The sequence below is a fragment of the Enhydra lutris genome, unplaced genomic scaffold (assembly GCF_002288905.1).
Source record: "Enhydra lutris kenyoni isolate GAN:26980312 unplaced genomic scaffold, ASM228890v2 scaffoldscaffold37, whole genome shotgun sequence".
NCBI classification, from domain to species: Eukaryota; Metazoa; Chordata; class Mammalia; order Carnivora; family Mustelidae; genus Enhydra; species Enhydra lutris.
Window position 1 is genome coordinate 27,552,415 of NW_019154121.1, and position 18,366 is coordinate 27,570,780.

At 40.7% G+C, this 18,366-nt stretch overlaps 1 protein-coding gene across 10 annotated transcripts in view; it reads right to left on the reverse strand.

Annotated features, from left to right (window-relative positions):
- LOC111154508 (lysine methyltransferase 2C) overlaps positions 1-18,366 on the reverse strand; it is a 267,678-nt gene that overhangs the window by 20,650 nt on the left and 228,662 nt on the right. For 8 of the 10 annotated variants that reach the window (XM_022514139.1, XM_022514140.1, XM_022514145.1 and 5 more), the window contains exons 39-45: positions 17,335-17,446; positions 14,211-14,289; positions 12,588-12,651; positions 10,445-10,677; positions 6,205-7,887; positions 1,681-1,893; positions 810-974 (exon numbers count right to left, since the gene is read on the reverse strand). In XM_022514139.1, the coding sequence (XP_022369847.1) occupies positions 810-974; positions 1,681-1,893; positions 6,205-7,887; positions 10,445-10,677; positions 12,588-12,651; positions 14,211-14,289; positions 17,335-17,446 (2,549 nt within the window). The remainder of the gene's footprint in view (positions 1-809; positions 975-1,680; positions 1,894-6,204; positions 7,888-10,444; positions 10,678-12,587; positions 12,652-14,210; positions 14,290-17,334; positions 17,447-18,366) is intronic. The other 2 variants (XM_022514141.1, XM_022514147.1) reach the window with 2 other exon arrangements.

Genomic DNA, 18,366 nt, shown 5'->3' on the forward strand with positions numbered 1-18,366 from the left:
CGTCTCTCAGGGATTGTTGGAATCTACCAATAATACCGTGAGAATCGAGTGTAAGGTGAAATTACAAATCTTGCAAAGATCTGGGATTTCATGAAGGTAATGAAGGTGTGTTGGAGAACAGCTTGCATCAGAAGAGAAGGCATTTACAAGAGTGAGGACAGGTTCTAACTGAAGAGAAAAGCCGACAGGGATAATAAATGGAGCATCACAAGAGAATGACTTTAATACTAAAGTAAGAAGAGAAGCCCTCCAGAAAACTGATGATACTCTCCAATATTTTTGCAAAAAGATCATTTTACGTAAGTCAGATGTGAAGTAAGAATGTCTAACTAAGGCTATTATAAAACGTTGCTAAAATAGTAACCCCAAAAGATAAATTTGAGTTAGTTTGGTATTTTAGTTTAAGAATTACTGTCTAGTTGTAATTATTACTTAAATCATTAGACAAAATACACTTTTCAATTTTTTTCATTTTATTTTTCAGGGAAAATTGCTAACTACATCTTTTTTTCTATTTACTATGTATTTGGATTCCTTTTAAAGAGTTAATAAAGGTTATAGGAAAACAGGTATTTTCTCTACCATGGAAATACATAAGGGATGTTCTTCACTATTTGTATTCTTACCTATAAAAAATTACAAATATTTATGTTAGAAACTCTTCATCCAGTGAAATTTTCACCTTTTAGCTGAACTAATAAAGTTTAAATGAAACTTCGAAGATTAGATGGAAAAACAAGACAAGCTCTCCCAATTCTGATATGGTATCCAAAGAGGAAGCAAGGTAAGACCTCGGCGAAGAAACATACCTTGTAGATCAACTGAGAATAGTAATCCGAAACCCCTTCAAGGGTAGCACTGCCAAAAGTTCCTAGAAGTCGGCTCCCACTATTAAATTGGCCACTGCCATAAGGAAGAAAGTGCGCAAAGTTCACTCCAATGATTGGTTCCATTAGAGGGAGCAGAGAGAGCTGCTATTAAAAAACACATTGAAGAGTAATGTACACGGTCAACAAAACAGAGCGTTTCGCAACTTTTCTAAGACCCAAGGCAACTTAGTCCAATAAGGCTTGACAAAAACAAGACTTAAAAATTTCGAGTATCAAAATGCTAGAGTAAGTAAGTGAGAGAGACCGCAGAATCTCTAGGATATATTTTAAAATGAGCTTTACTCTTGTCTGTCTTAAAGGGATGCTACCAGGCATCTAACAAGAAAAACATGTTCCTTATCTTTGCTCAGCAAGAATCGGGGTGTGAAGGGAGGCCAGGTACCCCCAGTGGCACTCTTAGTGGCTGTCTCCCACCTTCTGTGACAACCACAAAGGTGTAAGAACAGAGTTTACTGCGGGGAGACTGGCAGCTGCATTTCCTTGCATCCAGAGTCACAAGTAACAGACAGTTTCTCTTGGTGCTGAGGCTGCTCCTTCTGACCACAAGTAAATCCTGACCGTCACCTACCAATCCATCTGTCTTACTGCCATTTTCGGGTGCCAATAGGATATGGTGCGGTTTTGCTCGCAATCAGGAAATCTACTAGACTCTTTGTTGAGACATCATTTATCTTTATAATTACTTTACTTAGGAAATATGGTGATAAAGAGAAAATTTCAGTTTAACAGGGTTGAAAACACATTTGACGCCTCACTTGACTTTTTAAAGGAGCTGCTCCGAGCGACTCACCTGCTTCAGGTGGGTAAAGGTGTCGGTGGTGGCGTACATTGCTTGTTTCTCCTCTTCATCCTTCTTCCTTTTCTTGGAGCGAGGTGCAGCCTTCTCCCCTGTCCTCTGAGTCCGTTTGCTTCGAGGTTTCTTGGTTTCACTTCCTCCATCTGTTTTTGCCAATTGGCTGTTGCCACATCCAAAACCACCTTGCACTGGAGCCCCCAAAGTTCGCTAATGTAATTGGAAAGGTCAAGAGGTAAGTGGAATATGTGCATGCCGGCCCCTGCAGTTCATGCCCATCCAGTCCCATCCTATGACACACCTTCCTAACAGGTACTACGAGTCGAGGAAAGGCAGTGGCCTCTTGCAGTCTGTTTTCTGAATGATCATCCCCTTTTCAAACACTGTTCTCAAGTACAGAAGTTGGTAAGCTGCAAAGCTTGCAGAAAGACCAGAATTCTTAATGTGGCTACTCTCCCTCTCAGAGCAAGCATTACTCCTCAGGCAGGACCACCGGGTGCCAGTGTAGACCGGAGCTCCCTGGTCCTGCTCTCTGGAGACTGCAAGGAAGGTGTGCTCTTCGCCAGATGCCCATGACAGCCCCTGCACCGAGGTCCTGGGGAGTTCTTTTGGGTTTCCATTAGGAATGGGTGAAATACAAGGTGTGTCCATAGCCTACGCACCTTCGCTGAGAGGAACAGCTAGCCTTGGATCAGTTAAAACAAACAACTCTGGTCATTCAAATTAGCTCACGGTCACAAATGTGACTGGGTAATAACGGCTCTATACTTAAAGTCCATGAGGCTACACATATGCTAGCAAATGAGTGCCCCCCCCCTTATTTAAACCTTTCTCTTTACTTAATGGCTAAGAAGAAGTGAGAATAAACCAGTCCTTGAAGAGGTTCTAGAAGGTACTGCTGTCAATACCTAAAAATATGGAAATATTTTTAGGGGCCATTGTTTTTAAATGTTACGGTTATACTTTGCTAGATAGGTAACTAGAGTTGCTACATGTATTTTGATGTATTCTGCACTGAATCTTTGAAGGCTTGAAGATTACAGTTTCTGGTTTTATTCTAAATGGCTTGGACAACGCATGGCAACATTTTTTTCTGTAAACAGCCTACCAGTAACATTTCAGGCTCTGCAGTCCATACAGTAACTGTCGTAACCACTCAACTTTCTGCCCGGGCAGAGCACTCAGCAGAGAACGAGTGTGGCCGTGGTCCAATGAACCTTTAAATTCATGGACACTGAACTTGAATTTCATATAATGTTCACATGTTGTGAAATATTACTCCTTAGATTTTTTTTTTTCCAGCCATTTGAAAATGTAAAAGCCATTCTAAGCTCAAAAAGAAAGGGTAAAACGTCCAAGCAGGCTCAGACTACCCATCCCAGGACAAGATAATGGTTCTCAAAAAGCAGTCCCAGAGCAGCAAAAGCAGTACCACCTGGGTGGGCGGGTCAGAGATGCATCTTCCCTGGTCCCACTCCAGACCTCCTGAATGAGAAACTCTAGGAGTGAGGCCCAGCGCCCTGTGTTTCAATAGGCCCTTTAGGTGATGCTGATATATTCAAATTATGCCCCTCTCCATATTCATATGCATAAGAATCACCGTGGCTCTTATTAAAGAACACATTCTGATTGGTAAGTCTGTGCTGCAGAATAACATTCTGCATTTCTTAAGAAGTCCCCAGGTAAGCTCAATGCTACTGATCCCCAAGGGCTGTCCTTTGAGTAGCAAGGACCTAAGAATTTCTTATTGGGTTATAAGAGATTAATAATGTAGTTGTTTATTAAGTACGTTTGGGTCAAGCATTTTAAGTGCACTGCAGACATTATCTCTAATCCTCACAACTACCGGAAAAAGCAGGCATCACCACATTTCAAAGAATACTTCTAATGACAGGAGAGCACAAAGGTTAAAAAATCATCCAAATGTCTGCCTGAGATAAAAAGTTAACATTTTAATGTATCTGTGTTCAGTCTGTTACCTATGCCTACATACATTGTGTTAAAACACAATGGACACACTTTGTATTCTTTTATTTTAGTGGCCTGACATTGTTTCCCATGACATTAAACATCCTTATATAGCATAAATTTTAGTGGCTGCAACAAAAAAAACAGGAAAAAAAAGAACACCTCATTCAGATATAGCTTAAAGAAACAATAATTTAATCAGTAACTACTGTACTAAACTTACTTTCTCTGAAATTCTCTCATTTTTTTCTCCGTTAATAGAACATTAGCTATGCATGAGGTTGCATCTTTGCATATTTTAGAATTTTATATTCCTATGCCAGATTCCTCAATTTGCAATCAGTAGGTCAAAGGTATGTACCTTTTCCAGACATTACCAGCAGAATGTGTTTTAACTGTTAATCCTTGCAGCAACCCTACATAACAGGGAATACTACTACTCCCGCTGTGTACAGATGAGGAAATCAAGGTACAGAAAGGGCCTAAGATGCCCAGACCATCCTCCTGGTAAGTGATGACACATGAACTTAATACAGGCTGAGGAGGAACCTCATAAACCTCCCAGAAAGGCCCTACCACTCACTCACTGCACAGCAATCAGGAAGGTGCTCTTCTCCTAACCCCAACGCACATGTGAATAAGCAGACTCAGCATGGACGAAAACTTGGGTCTATCCAACTACTGCCACAGTAATTTTGCCTGTCGTGTGACTAGAAAGTAAATGGGATTTCATCATTTGTAAACTGGGGGTAATAAGTGCTCCTGCCATATGACTAAACGACAGCTCAGCAATTGCTCAGCATAGGACACCTACCTGGGATATAGTAAGGCACCATCACCCTTAGTAATAAGGCACCCGACTCCGTGCCACCCTCCTAAACGGATATGGGAATATGTGACACAGTCCAAACATGTATACATCTACAAGTGATCTCACTCCTTTTTCTATCGTAACATCCTCTCTATATAAGATAATCATCAGTACTAAGACTTCAATCCCACACTCGGTACTTATGTGCTAATACTGTACTAAGTACTGAGAAAACAAAGGTCCTCAAGACGTAGCCTCTGCCCTTCAAGAAGCTGTGGCAGTGGTATTCCAAAGACTGCTATGTGAGCACATGTGCACTGGCACATCTGCGAATGGCTGAGCTGAGAAAGGTCTAGGGAAGATGATTCTAGAACTGAGTTGTAAAAGAAAAGAAAACGTTGGCGAGATGTGAAAAAGAAAGGATAGCGACCGCAGAAACAGCTGCAATGGCCCCATGTGGAAAGGTGAACTCAGAAAGGCCTTCAAGGGGACTGCAAGCAGGGAGGTGTTCCTAGGGGGCGGGACGCAGTGGAGAAAGTGGTTTGGCAGCAGCCAAACTCTACAAAATGGTCAAACACACAAGTAAGAGAAAACAGAATAAGAACACTTACTATAAGGATGGCTTCATTAACAACCTTAAAAATGAAAATCTGAACAAAATGTATCACTTCAGCCCATTCAATTAAGAAATGAAAATTGTAGGGGCGCCTGGGTGGCTCAGTGGTTTAAAGCCTCTGCCTTCAGCTCAGGTCATGATCCCAGGGTCCTGGGATCGAGCCCCGCATCGGGCTCTCTGCTCAGCAGAGAGGAAGCAGGCTCCCTTCCTCTCTCTCTGCCTGCCTCTCTGCCTGCTTGGGATCTCTCTTTCTGTCAAATAAATAAATAAAATCTTTATTAAAAAAAAAAAAAAGAAATGAAAATTGTCAAATCCCAGTGAGAAGCGCTACAGGGAAAGCTTTATGAACAAAGCAGCAACAGCACTGCAGCTTCTGGACGGCAAGGAAGCGAGAGCACAGGAGCAGACCAGCTCCTGCAACCCAGGAAACCCAGCCTGGCTGAGAGCTTAAGGCAGTTCAAGGAAATGCAGGGCATGGAATCCTGTATAGGTATATTTACGAAGTACCTCTTCATCCATTTAAAAAAAAAAAAAAAAGGCAAACTCAGTGTTTTGTACGCTAAAAAGGGCAGAACAGTGATACATGGGAAACTATAAAGATAAAATAGTAACTTAAAATAGTGTAAAATTCCATTTGTATAAAATTAAGTATTAATACATTGTAACACAATCGAGTCCCAAAACGGGTTACCCCAAGAGCCCTGAGAGTCCCCATGGGTATGAATGGGTGCAGAGCTATCCTCTGCATTCCGAAGATGTTAATGGAAATTGCATACTTATTTGCAATAAAGATACACAGACGTTCACTTTTTGCTTCAGTTAGTTAGATCATCTCAATGCAGTGACCGTCAGCTGATAGGCACAGGTTACATATGAAATGCATTACTAATACACGTCTTTGATTTCTGAATAAAAAGCAAGCAAATTATTACTTAATATGGTTTATGGGTGGGAGTCAAAACATGGGCTCCTCAGAAGTGAAAACAACAAAATTAAAGTTTATCTTTTAGATTAAAAAGTTGCAAAGCCTTGTTGAAATTAGTATCGTGGTTGGCACCGATCGGCCGCGGCTAGAACGAAAACAAACAGCGAACGGGGCGTTGTGGGCTTCAGGGAGCACACTTACCAATCCTTCAACTGGGTTCTGCCTCTCAACTGGTTTGTTATCCTTTGTGCAGTCTTCTTCAGAACAAAAGCTGCCTTCAGGTTTCTGACTCAACAGGGACGAGGATTTCTTATTTTTCAGCAGATGTTTCAGAAGTTCGTTGCCCGGCTCTCCCTGGGCAGCAGGGGCCCCAGCAGACCGGGGAGGACTCTGCCCCGAGGAGACGGGCCCGGCCGCCGCTCTCTGCTCGGCCTTCCTCCCCGTCTGCTCCCCCGGCTCAGGCCCGTCCTGGCCCGGACACTGCTGCAGCGGCTGAGCCGACCCTGGTGTGGCCTCCTCGGCGGGGGCAGGGGGTTCCACGGAGAGCTTCTCTGCCTCCGGGTTGGCGCACGTCTGCGGATTTGGGGTTCCCTGCGGTAAGTCACCGTGGGGCAGCTTGCTTTCCAACTCCACTCCCTGCTGGCCGGCTGCCGCGCCCGGAGTCGACGGGCGGCCGGGCTCGGCCGAGTCTGGGTCGGGCTGCGGCGGCGGCTCGCTGGGCGTGCTCACCGTGGGCGTGGAGGTAGTTTCTGAGACACTCGGGGTCGGTGGGGCCGTTATGTCGGAGTGGGGGGTGGACGGCGCCCTGGTGGATTCCACATCCTCGTCTTTCTTCTTCTTTCTTGTTCTTTTCTTTTTCCCTTTTTCTTCGGGGATTATGTCGGAATACAACTGGATAAGAGACTGGGCCGACCCCGGGTAACTCTGTCCATGGGTGGCGGCAGGGTCCTGGCCACAAGGGAGACTGCTGTTAGCCACCGCAGGGGCCGCAGGGAGGGCAGGTGGGAACGGAGGCCTCACGGGGGACTGGGGGAAGCCGGCCCCGGGAAGCCCTCCGTGCACCTGCTTGACAGAATGGAAATTCGGGTTTCCACCAGGGACTGAGGGTGAATCAGGAACGAAGACGGGCGGTCCTACCTGCCTTCGCTCAGTAGTTTGCAGGAAAGTCTGAGTGGGAGGGGAGTTAATGGGTCCCGGCTGCATACTCTGCTGCTGTGAGCCCGGGCCCATTTGCTGTTGGTGCTGTGGGGACTGCTGATGGGGCCTGGGAGGCGGGGGGAAGTCGCAAGGCAGGTCGGAACTGTAGAACGGCATCTGGGAGCGCAGCGGGCCGTGAGGCTGCATCCCCCCGCCCTGCTGGAGAGCTCTCTGCCTGTCTACCTCTTGCATGAGCTGGATTCGTTGTCTTTCCTGCTGTTCTCGTAAACGTTCCTTCCGTTCCCGTTCCTGGAAGCTTTCACTGAACGGGTTATTGTCATCAAACTCCACCCGCGGTGGCGGTCCACTCTGTGGATTCGCACCGGGCGCCGTCCCCGGGGCCGGTGTGCAAGTTCTTACTGGTAACTGGGCAACGGGAGGCTGCATCCTCACAGGATTAAGGGGCAGGTGGGCGGCAGCACTGGGAGGCGGCCACCCCGGCAAGCCAGGCATTCTAGCAGGACTAGCGTGGCCCGAAATGACCGCTGCGTGTGGCAGCGGCTGTGGCACCATGGGGAAGCCGGGCTGGCTCAGCGCAGGCGGGGCAGCGCCCGGGACGAGCGGCGGCTGCGGCTGGACGCCCGGCATCACGGGAGCTGGGGCCATCGCGCACTGCTGCTGCTGCTGCTGCTGTTTGATGCGGTAGTCCTCGATCAGCTCGGCGTGCTCCTTCTGCTGCTTGCGGATCTGGAAGCACAGGAAGTCAGGCTTACTCGTGTACCTACGCCGCAGGGTCAAATGCGATCGCTGGCTGGCGCCTACGGCGGGGCTATGTATAAAGCGCATCTTGCAGAGGCAGAAGTATTTTATTTTGTTTAGGCAGTGGCCAAAATCACAGAAAAACTGGATCAACATTGCCTCAGAGTATTTTTTAGAAGTTACAATTTGACTATGTGATCCCGCCCCGCGTCAGAAAGGCTGCATTGGTGGAACTCTTCCAATTTAAGGGATCACATACTCAAATTGTAACTTCTAAAAAAAAAAAACTCTGAGGTAATATTTTGAAAAGTTCTAATTGGCTACTAATATAATGACTGACTTGTGTCCATTAATATATTCCAAAATCCCTTACGCCATCACGATGTTCCAGATGCTACGGAGCAGTCTCAATAAAGATGCAACCCGTGTCCTCCAAAGGGGGGACGTGATGCCTGGTGCTACCCAGGATGCCTATTACATAGGGACACCGAGCCCAGCAGTTCTCATGTTTTTAAGCTTATTTTCTTCAGTTTCTCAAACAGACTAGCATGTTCTCCTCACATAACAGTTTTGCTGGGTCTCCAGCAGCTGTACAACTCTTTCTTCCTTCCTGACCAGGTGCCTGGCTGGAACTGAGGAATTACCACGGGACTGGGGAAGCAACAGCGAGTACACAAAAAGTACCCAGAACAGTATCAGGAATACAGAAAGGGGGTCATCCACACCTTTCCCATGACATTTTAAAATACTTTTAAACATGTTATGAGATTGCACTGGATTGGTGGCAACTATACACAGACAATGTGTTCCATTTTCCGAGGACAGTATTAGCTTCTAAATAGGATTTGATCCATGGATACGCAAAAGCCAGGCTCTCACGATGAGGAATTTACAGAAAGACACCAGAGGCAATAAAAGTGCTAAAATTACTTTATAAGAAATACCTATCATTAAAAGAACTTTACTTGCAACAAACATGGACCCACAGAATAAATTTAGAAAGAAGAACTGTCTCATTCCAGAACTGTCCTAGTTTTAAACAACAGGGTTTATATTACAGTCACCTTACTGTTGGTACGTAATTGTGGTAGCTATCGCTTGGAGATGAGACATCTGAGCCAAAAAAAACCCTACCCCGGTAATCAGCTAGAAGCCTACATGTCACCCACCACTGTGATCACTCAAGAGACTCTTGTGTAAAATGGTGACAATACCAGCTTCTTCAGAAAGTTGGAGAGAAGGTTAGTAAGACAACGTATGGGAACGTGTTTACCCGAGTGTTCAGTACACTGGCAGCACTCCCAAGTTTATTACGTCAGTCTACCCTAGATTCCTCCTTTTCTACTATTAACACTTGGATCAGGGCGCCTGAGTAGCTCAGTGGGTTAAGCCTCTACCTTCAGCTCAGGTCATGATCTCAGGGTCCTGGGATCGAGCCCCGCATTGGGCTCTCTGCTCAGCAGGGAGCCTGCTTCCCCCCCTTATCTCTCTGCCTGCTGCTCTTGTGATCTCTGTCAAATGAATAAATTAAATTAAAAAAAATATTTGGATTACTTCTCATTTTTCTTTAAAAAATTAAAATTGACAAAAGAAATACAGATTTTCTTGGGTGTACAATTCTATGAGCTTTATCGCACATAGAGATTAGCGTAGACATCACCCAGTCAAGATTCAGAAGAGTTCTTTCACCCCCAAAAATGTCATGTCACCCCTTTAGAGTCAGACCCTCCTTCCAACCCTAAGCCCCAGCAATCACTGAACATTGTCCATCCTTGTCATTCTGCCACATCAAGAATGTTCTGTAAGTGGAATGTGTACCTAACCCTCCGAGGTTAGGTTCCTTCACTCAGCATGAGGCTCCTGAGGTCCGTCCAGCTTTTCTTTTTCACTGCCATGGACTACTTCAGTGCAGGAACACATCACAATGTATTCAACTGCTCAGCACTGAAGGATACCTGCTATTCCCGGTATTTAGAGACTGTATGAGTTGAGCTGCTGTAAATACCTGTACACAAGTTTTTAGGTGAACCCAAATTTTAATTCACTTGGGTAATTCCTATGAATGGGTTCTTAACCCATTTTGAACACCACTCTTATTGTACTTTAAATAAAAATTTAAATTTTTCTTCTTTTTAAGTATAACTGTTATTTCAGTATGAGCAATGTGGGAAGCATTTGGTTTACAATGGAAGATAAAAGCAAAATGGTTTCATTTGGGGCACCTGGGCGGTTCAGAGGGTTAAGTGTCTGCCTTTGGGTCAGGTTGCTATCTTGGGTCCTGAAATTAAGCCCAGCACTGAGCTCCCTGCTCAGTGGGGAGCCTGCTTCTCCCTTTTCCTCTACCTTTCCCTACCACCACCCCACTTGTGCTCATGTACTCTCTCTCTCAAATAAATAAATAAAATCTAAAAAAAAGGGGGGGGTTCATTTTTCAGGAATGCATCTTTTACATAAAATATACCGATGTATTTTAAGGCCGAAATATTGAGAAGAAATAATAAAAACATCCCATATGAAAAAGAACACCCAGAATGCTTCAAATTACCTGTTCTAGCTGTTTCTGAACCATGCTTTGCTGTTCAGTAACATGCTTGAGCTGTTCTGCATCCTCTTCTGGAAATTCACGCCCCGCTTTCTTGGCAGTACGTTGTTTTGCTGAAAGGGCTTTCTTAGATTTTCTGTGTGCACCAATTTGTTCTTCAAGATATTTCTGCTGCATCTGAAGAAGCTGTTGGGTCTCCTGAAGCCATTCTTCATACTGCTTACGCTGTGAATCATCTAAGGAAAAAATGAAAAATTCATCTGTGTTAATTTCCTAAAAGATCTAACAGTGTAGAAGTTATACAAATCCATTCTGTAAGGATATGCAGTTTCACCATGACCTTGTAATGGGTGTCATGAAAACAATACTAAATATTAGACCATAATGTAACTACCAAATAGGAGACTTTAGAAAAGTATTTATTTGAGGAAACCAAAAAATGCATATTCTTAGTACACGTGTTAACTTCATACTTAGAAATACTGTAAATCCAATCTTTGAAAAACAGAAGACTTTTGTCTAATGGAATGCTTTTCACTACTGAATTATGAAATTCTCTAACCCACATGCCAACCTATCTATGAAGTTATAGGTGTATTGTATTGATTCGACTTTACAGAATATAAATATTTGGGTTTTTTTTTAAGACATTTTTTGAAATATTTTGTTTTACCAATGCATGGATTAGGTATCATTTCCCATGCTAATTTTCCTGTTTATAAGGTTTTTCCTATTTCTTAATAGTGAAAAAATATCCTAAACTTTGAGGAAGGGAACATAAACTTTTAGAAGGGACCAACATGAAGTCTGTGTTTTATAAAGGAAATCCATAAGTTAAAAACATTGTAACTTTTTATGAATTTTGTAATTTATATTTCTATAAATAAGCAAAGTTATGGAATTATTATTAACCAGGTAAAATCTTTTCTATTTTTATGACTGTCATAAATATCTCCCCAAATAGTTGTATCTCTTCATTTTGTACCAATATTCTTTCTTTATTCTTTAAGGGCACTTTACGTCACTGATGCCAAAACCCAAAAACAAAACAAAACCAAAAAAAAAAAAAAAAAAAAAAAAAAAAAAAAAAAAAAAAAAAAGTATCTTATGGTAGTAAAATTCAAAATATACCTTTTTGACTCACTATAAGACAAAGAAATGAATAAATACAATTCCAAGAAGGACATTAGCTGAAAAATTACATCAATGATAACAGAATATTGTCATTACAGTAAGAATCCAACCAATGCCAATGGGCACAATAAAGCCAGAAAAAGCCAGTTGGTTATAGCAGTGCACTTTTTAATGCAAATATGTGCTCAAATTATAATTATGATTAAATACAGGGGTTAATTTCAAAAGGTTAGACTTTGGGTTTGTTCCTAAACCCAGAAGTTCCAGTATATGTATGAACTTGAAATCTAGTCTACTAAATTTGAAGGGCATTTTTCAAGAACAGGCTTTTTCACAAGATTTCAGAAGTTCTGCTTCTGGTAGAATGAGACCTACCGCAAGGAAAGCCTTTCTGGTTTCTGGAACCAGGAGAGCAGAGGTGAGCAAAATGAAAAATAATGGTGAAAAAAAAGTTAGCTAAACAGTCTGAAGATTTCAGAAAGGTTCAGTTTGGGGAGAACTGTAAAACACTATCCTGAACCACCTTGGGACCCCTGAAGGTAACTAGAAAGGACTCTATGGCGTCCTGTAACCTTGACCTTCACACCATGCTGCTAACCCGACTTATTTCTAAGCACATTCCCTTCGTTGTTCCCATTTAGTGTCCTCGTCACTGAGGCAGACAGTCATTAGAACAAGAAGTGGTTTAATTCTACAGGTTGTAAAGTGCCCAGTCTGTATATAAAAACAGCAACAATATTGAAGAGAATGGGGAAGACGGTTTTTCTGTATTAAAATATTGATCTCTAACTAGAATTCTTCATGCACAGAGAAAAAGAGCAATGAAAATACATGCCTTCAGGAACAGATGTCTAACAGGGCAGTGATGTTCCATAAAAGATGAGGGCACTTAGAATTCAAATAACACATCTACACTAACTCCATTTTTTTTTTTTTTTTTTAAAGAAGAACACAAATAGAGCGCAAACAAGCAATCCCCAGAGAACACATAACTTATTAGATTTATACTTACTGACAAAGCCTGGACCAAAATTTGGAGGATTAGGCCTAGAAATCTGATGTGTTATACTGCCATCCTAAAATAAGTAAAATTTACAAATAGGTTTATTCCACATTTCAGTTAAAGGGGGAAAAAACTTAAAAAAAAAAAAAGAAAGAAATAGAAAAAAAGAAAGAAAAAGAAATGGAAGGAAAAACCCCCTTAATTTCCTAAGACATCTTTAAAGCTTTGATTTTTCAAAAAAGTAGGACGAACTTTGTAGTGACAAACTAATTTCTGAAAATTTAAAGCTATCTCTGAACTGTTTTATTTTCTAGACTTTAGTTGAAAAACAAGTATGTTTGAGGCAAGGGATTACTCATCAGAAATATGATATTAGGGCAAGTCAAATATCATTAGTACTTAGCTAGAGACCCACATAAAATCCCACTTTTTGATGAAATCTACCTGGCTTTTTCTGTAATTAAGATATAAATATGGGTTCCAAATTTACTAAATTCACTTTATAACACAGTTATTTACAAACAAGAAGTACTGTCCCTAATATGCACAAATAATAAAATAAATATACAATTATTAAAAATATTAGTCTTGTTTTCTAATTAAGTATCTTATTTCTTCCAGGGAGACTAAATAGTTATTAACTTAACAATTCCCTGGCAATACTCTGATAAATAAAATTAACTCTGAAAATAACATTTACTCAGTTGTTACAAGTTCTGTTAGACATGAGCTGCACAGCAGGTAACAATTCTGAACATTACTAGCAGCCAGAACACTTCATGAAATCCTTGTAATAGTGCAAAGCGGGTGGTGTAACATTTGACAGATCAGAAAACGGGTTTAAGAACTTGCCCAATGTTGCATAGTAAATTCATAGTGGAACTGAGATTTCTTTTTTTTAAACTCCGCTATGAAGTCTATGCTTTCTCCACTGCTATCAAATGGTGCCTCTCTCTTCTTTTAATAATGAAAAGAATGTAATTATCAGCATAGTAAATGTAAGGCACAACTGTCATGGCAAAAAAGAAAATTTCAAAAGACATATAGTAAGTAGCTTTCTCCTTTTTTTTTATAGGCAGATAACTTGAAAAAAAAAAAGCACCCTGTGAAATGAACAGTTCTACTTTTCTGGACATTGCTTGACATTAAACATTTAACTATTACACTTAAAAATCTGATTATTATGAATGGAAAATATCTTTAAAAACTAAGTTATCCCAAGGACTAAAGAGCAGAACAGGACTACCAACAGCCAAGGAGAATGACCTGAGTTTGTATTTCACAGTTCCACGTGTCATGAATTAATCCCAAAATGTAAGACATGAAAATGTTCTTGCAGAGTTGAAAGTAAATAAAAGCAAAACCTAAAACCCGAAGCATTTGGTTTTCCTCCAAGTGACTTTCTAACTCATAAACAGAGAGGTCCTTTTCAGAAACTCTATTTTTTAACCTCAATTTGGCTTTCCTTTAAAAAGTAGTAAAACGTCTTTACTTCTGCTGAGCCACGAATGTACTGACAATGTTTTAAGGTTTCTACTGTTTTCTAAAAGTGGACTCACTCTAAAGAGTAGGGTTTGGTGAGAAACCCAGGAAAGTGTCCCCTCTCGGGTGACTAGTGACAAGCAGCAGTACCTGCGAGATTGCCTGGGGGAGGAGACTCTGACCTTCACCAGTCTGCGCTCCAGTCACCGACTGGCCCATAAAGGGGAACCTGTGAAAAGGAAGTTCTAAGTATCAAAATGACGAGCATTTAGAGTGAAAACTATTGTAAGTGCTTAACGCTTTCCTCTTCCAGGGGAGATAGAGCAGTGGCATCAAAGCCACGTACGAAAGGCCCACGTCGTGGTGTGTGCCCCCCTTGGGTCCTCACCCTGCAGCTCTGAAGTGTGGACTCCCTCTACCCCATCCATGATGACAGGAGATTCAGAGGTTACTTAACTTCTACCCCAAGGACCAAGCAGCTGGGACAGGAAGCCAGCTAGGCTGCTCCTGGGGTTTCACACTCGATTACAGGACTCACTATGCCTTAAAGTACAATTCATTCAATACTACATACTACATAGAACTACATATATTCTTAGAAAATTATTTCTTGTTCCAATTATTATTGGCAGGGAGTGGGGGAATGGACAAAATGGCTGAAGGTGATGAAGAGGTACAATCTTCCAGCTACAAAACAAGAATGAGTAAGCAACAGGGAGGTGAGAATGTAAAGCAAAGGGAACACAGTCACTAACACCTTAACAGTGCTGTACGGTGACAGATGGTAACCATACTTATTGTGGTGGCGATTTCATAATGTAGATAAATAGCCAATCACTATGGCTGTACACCAAAAACTAATATAAACTAAGTCAATTATTCTTATAAGAAAATAATTAGTAGCTTATTTTGTATTTCAAAACAAAAAATGTATCTCAACTTAAAAGTTTCATACATTTTTGTGCATTTCAGTATCTAATGTTAAGGCAAATCAAAAATTAGTCACTAACCAAGAACAAGGCTATATGGTTAAAAATGTCTGCTGGGGGCACCTGCGGGGCTCGGCCCCTTAATTGTCTGACTCTTGATTTTGGCCCAGGTCATGATCTCAGGGTCATGAGGTAAGAGCCCAGTGCTGCACTTGGAGCCTGTGTACGATGCTCTCCTCCTCTCCCTCCGCCCCACGCACCCCCGTAAGCAAATGCCCTTTCTCTCAATAAATAAATAAAAATGTTTGGCAAAATGTGACTTACTCTAATTAGAGCTATAAAAACTTCATAGAAACATTACTGCTTTAATGAAAACACTTCCTCCAGTTACCGAATGCTTTGATATAACAAGCATAATTTCCAAATTATATATCAAATATTACATATTAATACTTAGGTACTGTTACCGTTTAGAACATACGCTTTTTAATTTTTTACTCAGTTTTTTTCTTTTTTTAAATTTATGTATCAACCTCCTGTCTCCACTACAGCCCTGATCTGGAATGTTCTCTGGATCCCAATACCACTCACTATCGTCTGCAGTCACCACAGCACCCGGCTTGAGGGAGGGACTACCTCCTCTTCTTCAAAGCACTTAGCAGAAGAGTAAACAACATTCTATAAACTGACTAATGTACCAATGGGTCTCTCACTGGTAGAGGTGCCCATGCTGAAAGACCAGGGGTCTGATTCTGAGGCTCCTATTTTTTTTTTTTTAACTTGAGGTCCCTACTTTAAACTAAGGGCTGAATGAAATGAACTTTTCCTTCTATTTTGACTACAGCAGCAAACTACACTATTATTAGCAGTACCATGACTTTATCACCAGAACAATTTGCACTACTTTCATAACAAAAGTTGCTACACGTACCTAATTTGGTCACTTAGGTTCATCATTACATATTATGAAATAATGGTAGTTATTAGACCTATTGCTGAATCTGTTAATGCATTAAGAAGCACACATACCGTAATTTTAAATAACTATTTTAAATATAATTGATTCCTTATAATACTACGTTTTTTGGTTTTGCATATCAAATGTTGATAAGTAATTCAAAGGCTTCACTAGAATGTCAATAATGTTCATGACAAAAAAGTTTAAAAACCCCTGTGATAGAGGAAATGTGCTAATAGATGCTGTGTAAGAATGAAAAGCATTAGAAACTACTTTTACTTTGATCTCAACAGTGTTTCTTGACCACTTCCAAATATTTCAACAACTGAGAAGAATTATACCTTTAAGGATTCCCCATTTACCTGAAATAACATGTTTATCTCAAATTCATGTAGGTTTTGTATTCAGTTCCATAATCACCCATAATTCTTTTTGTGACAAACAGTTCTTCAACAAGGTAATTAGGCTACACTGAGGCCCCATGTCTACTCTACTGACAGAGATTCTCAATCACAACATATTTCAGAATAATTCTTGGTGCTCATCAAAAATACGGATACACCAGCACCATTTCTAGACATTCTGATTCAAGAACCTGACTTTAAAAAAACAAAACAAAACAAAAAAAAAACACGTAATTCTGACGGCGGTCCATAATCAGAACTTGAGAAAGACTGTCCAGTGGTTACCTAATATACCTTCGGGGGGGTAAGTACTCTAATTTCAGAAATCCAGAGTCTACCAACTCTTATAGTCCTATTTAATGCATAATTTCCACTTTTCTGCTAACAGTGAAAAGATAAATTCTCCAACTGCTAACTTTCAACCATCCTCTTGACTTTTTCTTTCTTGATTCAAATTCAGTTTGGGAACATTTTATTTTAGAAATGAATTCACAGTTGTCTTATCCACTGAGGATCTTTACTGCAATGTTCCACTTTTTTCTCTGCATTGTTCCTTTGATGGAATAAAAAATGTTCACAGGCTTAAGTAAGCTATCTTCTCTTCTCAACAGAACAGTTCAATTTCTATTTTCCTGTTTCATCTTCTCATCTTCCTCCATCTTGGATGAAAGATCTCTGTCCCAGACAGCCTTCAGATAGATTATTCTAAAAGTACTTAAAAGAACACACTTAAATGCCTGGATTAATCAAACCAACCGTCTCACCTTTCCCTATTGTTTTATTATGTTAACCTTAAAACTAAATCCTTACATTCCTAAAACATTTTACATCTGACCATATCCAGCTGACATCACAATCAATTTAAGTATTTATTTTCATTCCTAGGCTACAGGCTTTTGAGTTACTATATGCTTTTTCTAAGACCTAGTAATAACTCATGTACTTCTGGATGCACAGTAAAAATGAGAAACATCTTTACCTACCTGTTCATAACCATTGGTGGCATGCCCATATTATTTTGTGCCATTACTTTATTTATGCCTTTAAGGGCCACCATTTTGGCTTTCATTATAGGATCTGTAATTGCATCAAAATCTAAAGAAGAAATATTTTAAAGTTATTTATTTCATAGTACTTGGTTCAAGTAACACTAAGAGATAATTTAACTATCACAAACATCATGTAATTTACACACTCTTATTCCTTATTATAATAATCACTGTTACAGGTTTCTGTACTGGGTGAGGAATTATGAGATAGTAAAAACCTCATCCTGAATCTGATCTCATCTCAATAATCTCTATTTGCATAATGCCTGCCCACCTCAGTAGTGCGAAAATCAGAGCAAGAAGCTTGCCACATTTAAGGAAGATGGTAGCCATGATCTAAAGCAATGCAATTCCTTTCCATCCAAATGCAACATCATGAACAAAAAACTGCAGTTATTTCCGATACTACGGAATTCCACAAAGCCTAGTTATTCCGATACTATGGAATTCCACAAAGCCTAGTTATTGTTTTTTAAAAGAAGAATGTATCTATTTCTTGAGGGTATACCTTTGCAATAAAGATAGGTTACTGGAAAAAAAAATACCTCTTTGCATATAGATGAAAAAGAAATTCCCCCCCCCCCCATGATAAAATTGGCAATGCCTATAGAACAGAATGTCAGTTTTACTGTTTAGAAGGAAGCGTTCCTTTGACATGTGACTCTGACTGCAGTGTCTTACTGCTGGAGGCCCTCTGGTATTTGCATTGCTATTTTACAGTTTTTGTTTTTGTTTTCCAAATTAATAAGGTATTGGAAATAAGTGAAAGAGCTTTATGTGAAAAACTTTGCCAAGCATTTATTGTACACCAAAGACAGCAAGAAGTTTATTTCTATCATAATTTCTTTAAATTCATCTTTCAATGACTCTGAAAAAGACATGGTAATAATGGTTAGAGGGAACTAAAGGAGACGAGTCTAATTTCTGTTAAACAACAGCATAAGCAATAAAAGTGAGAAGGTCTGA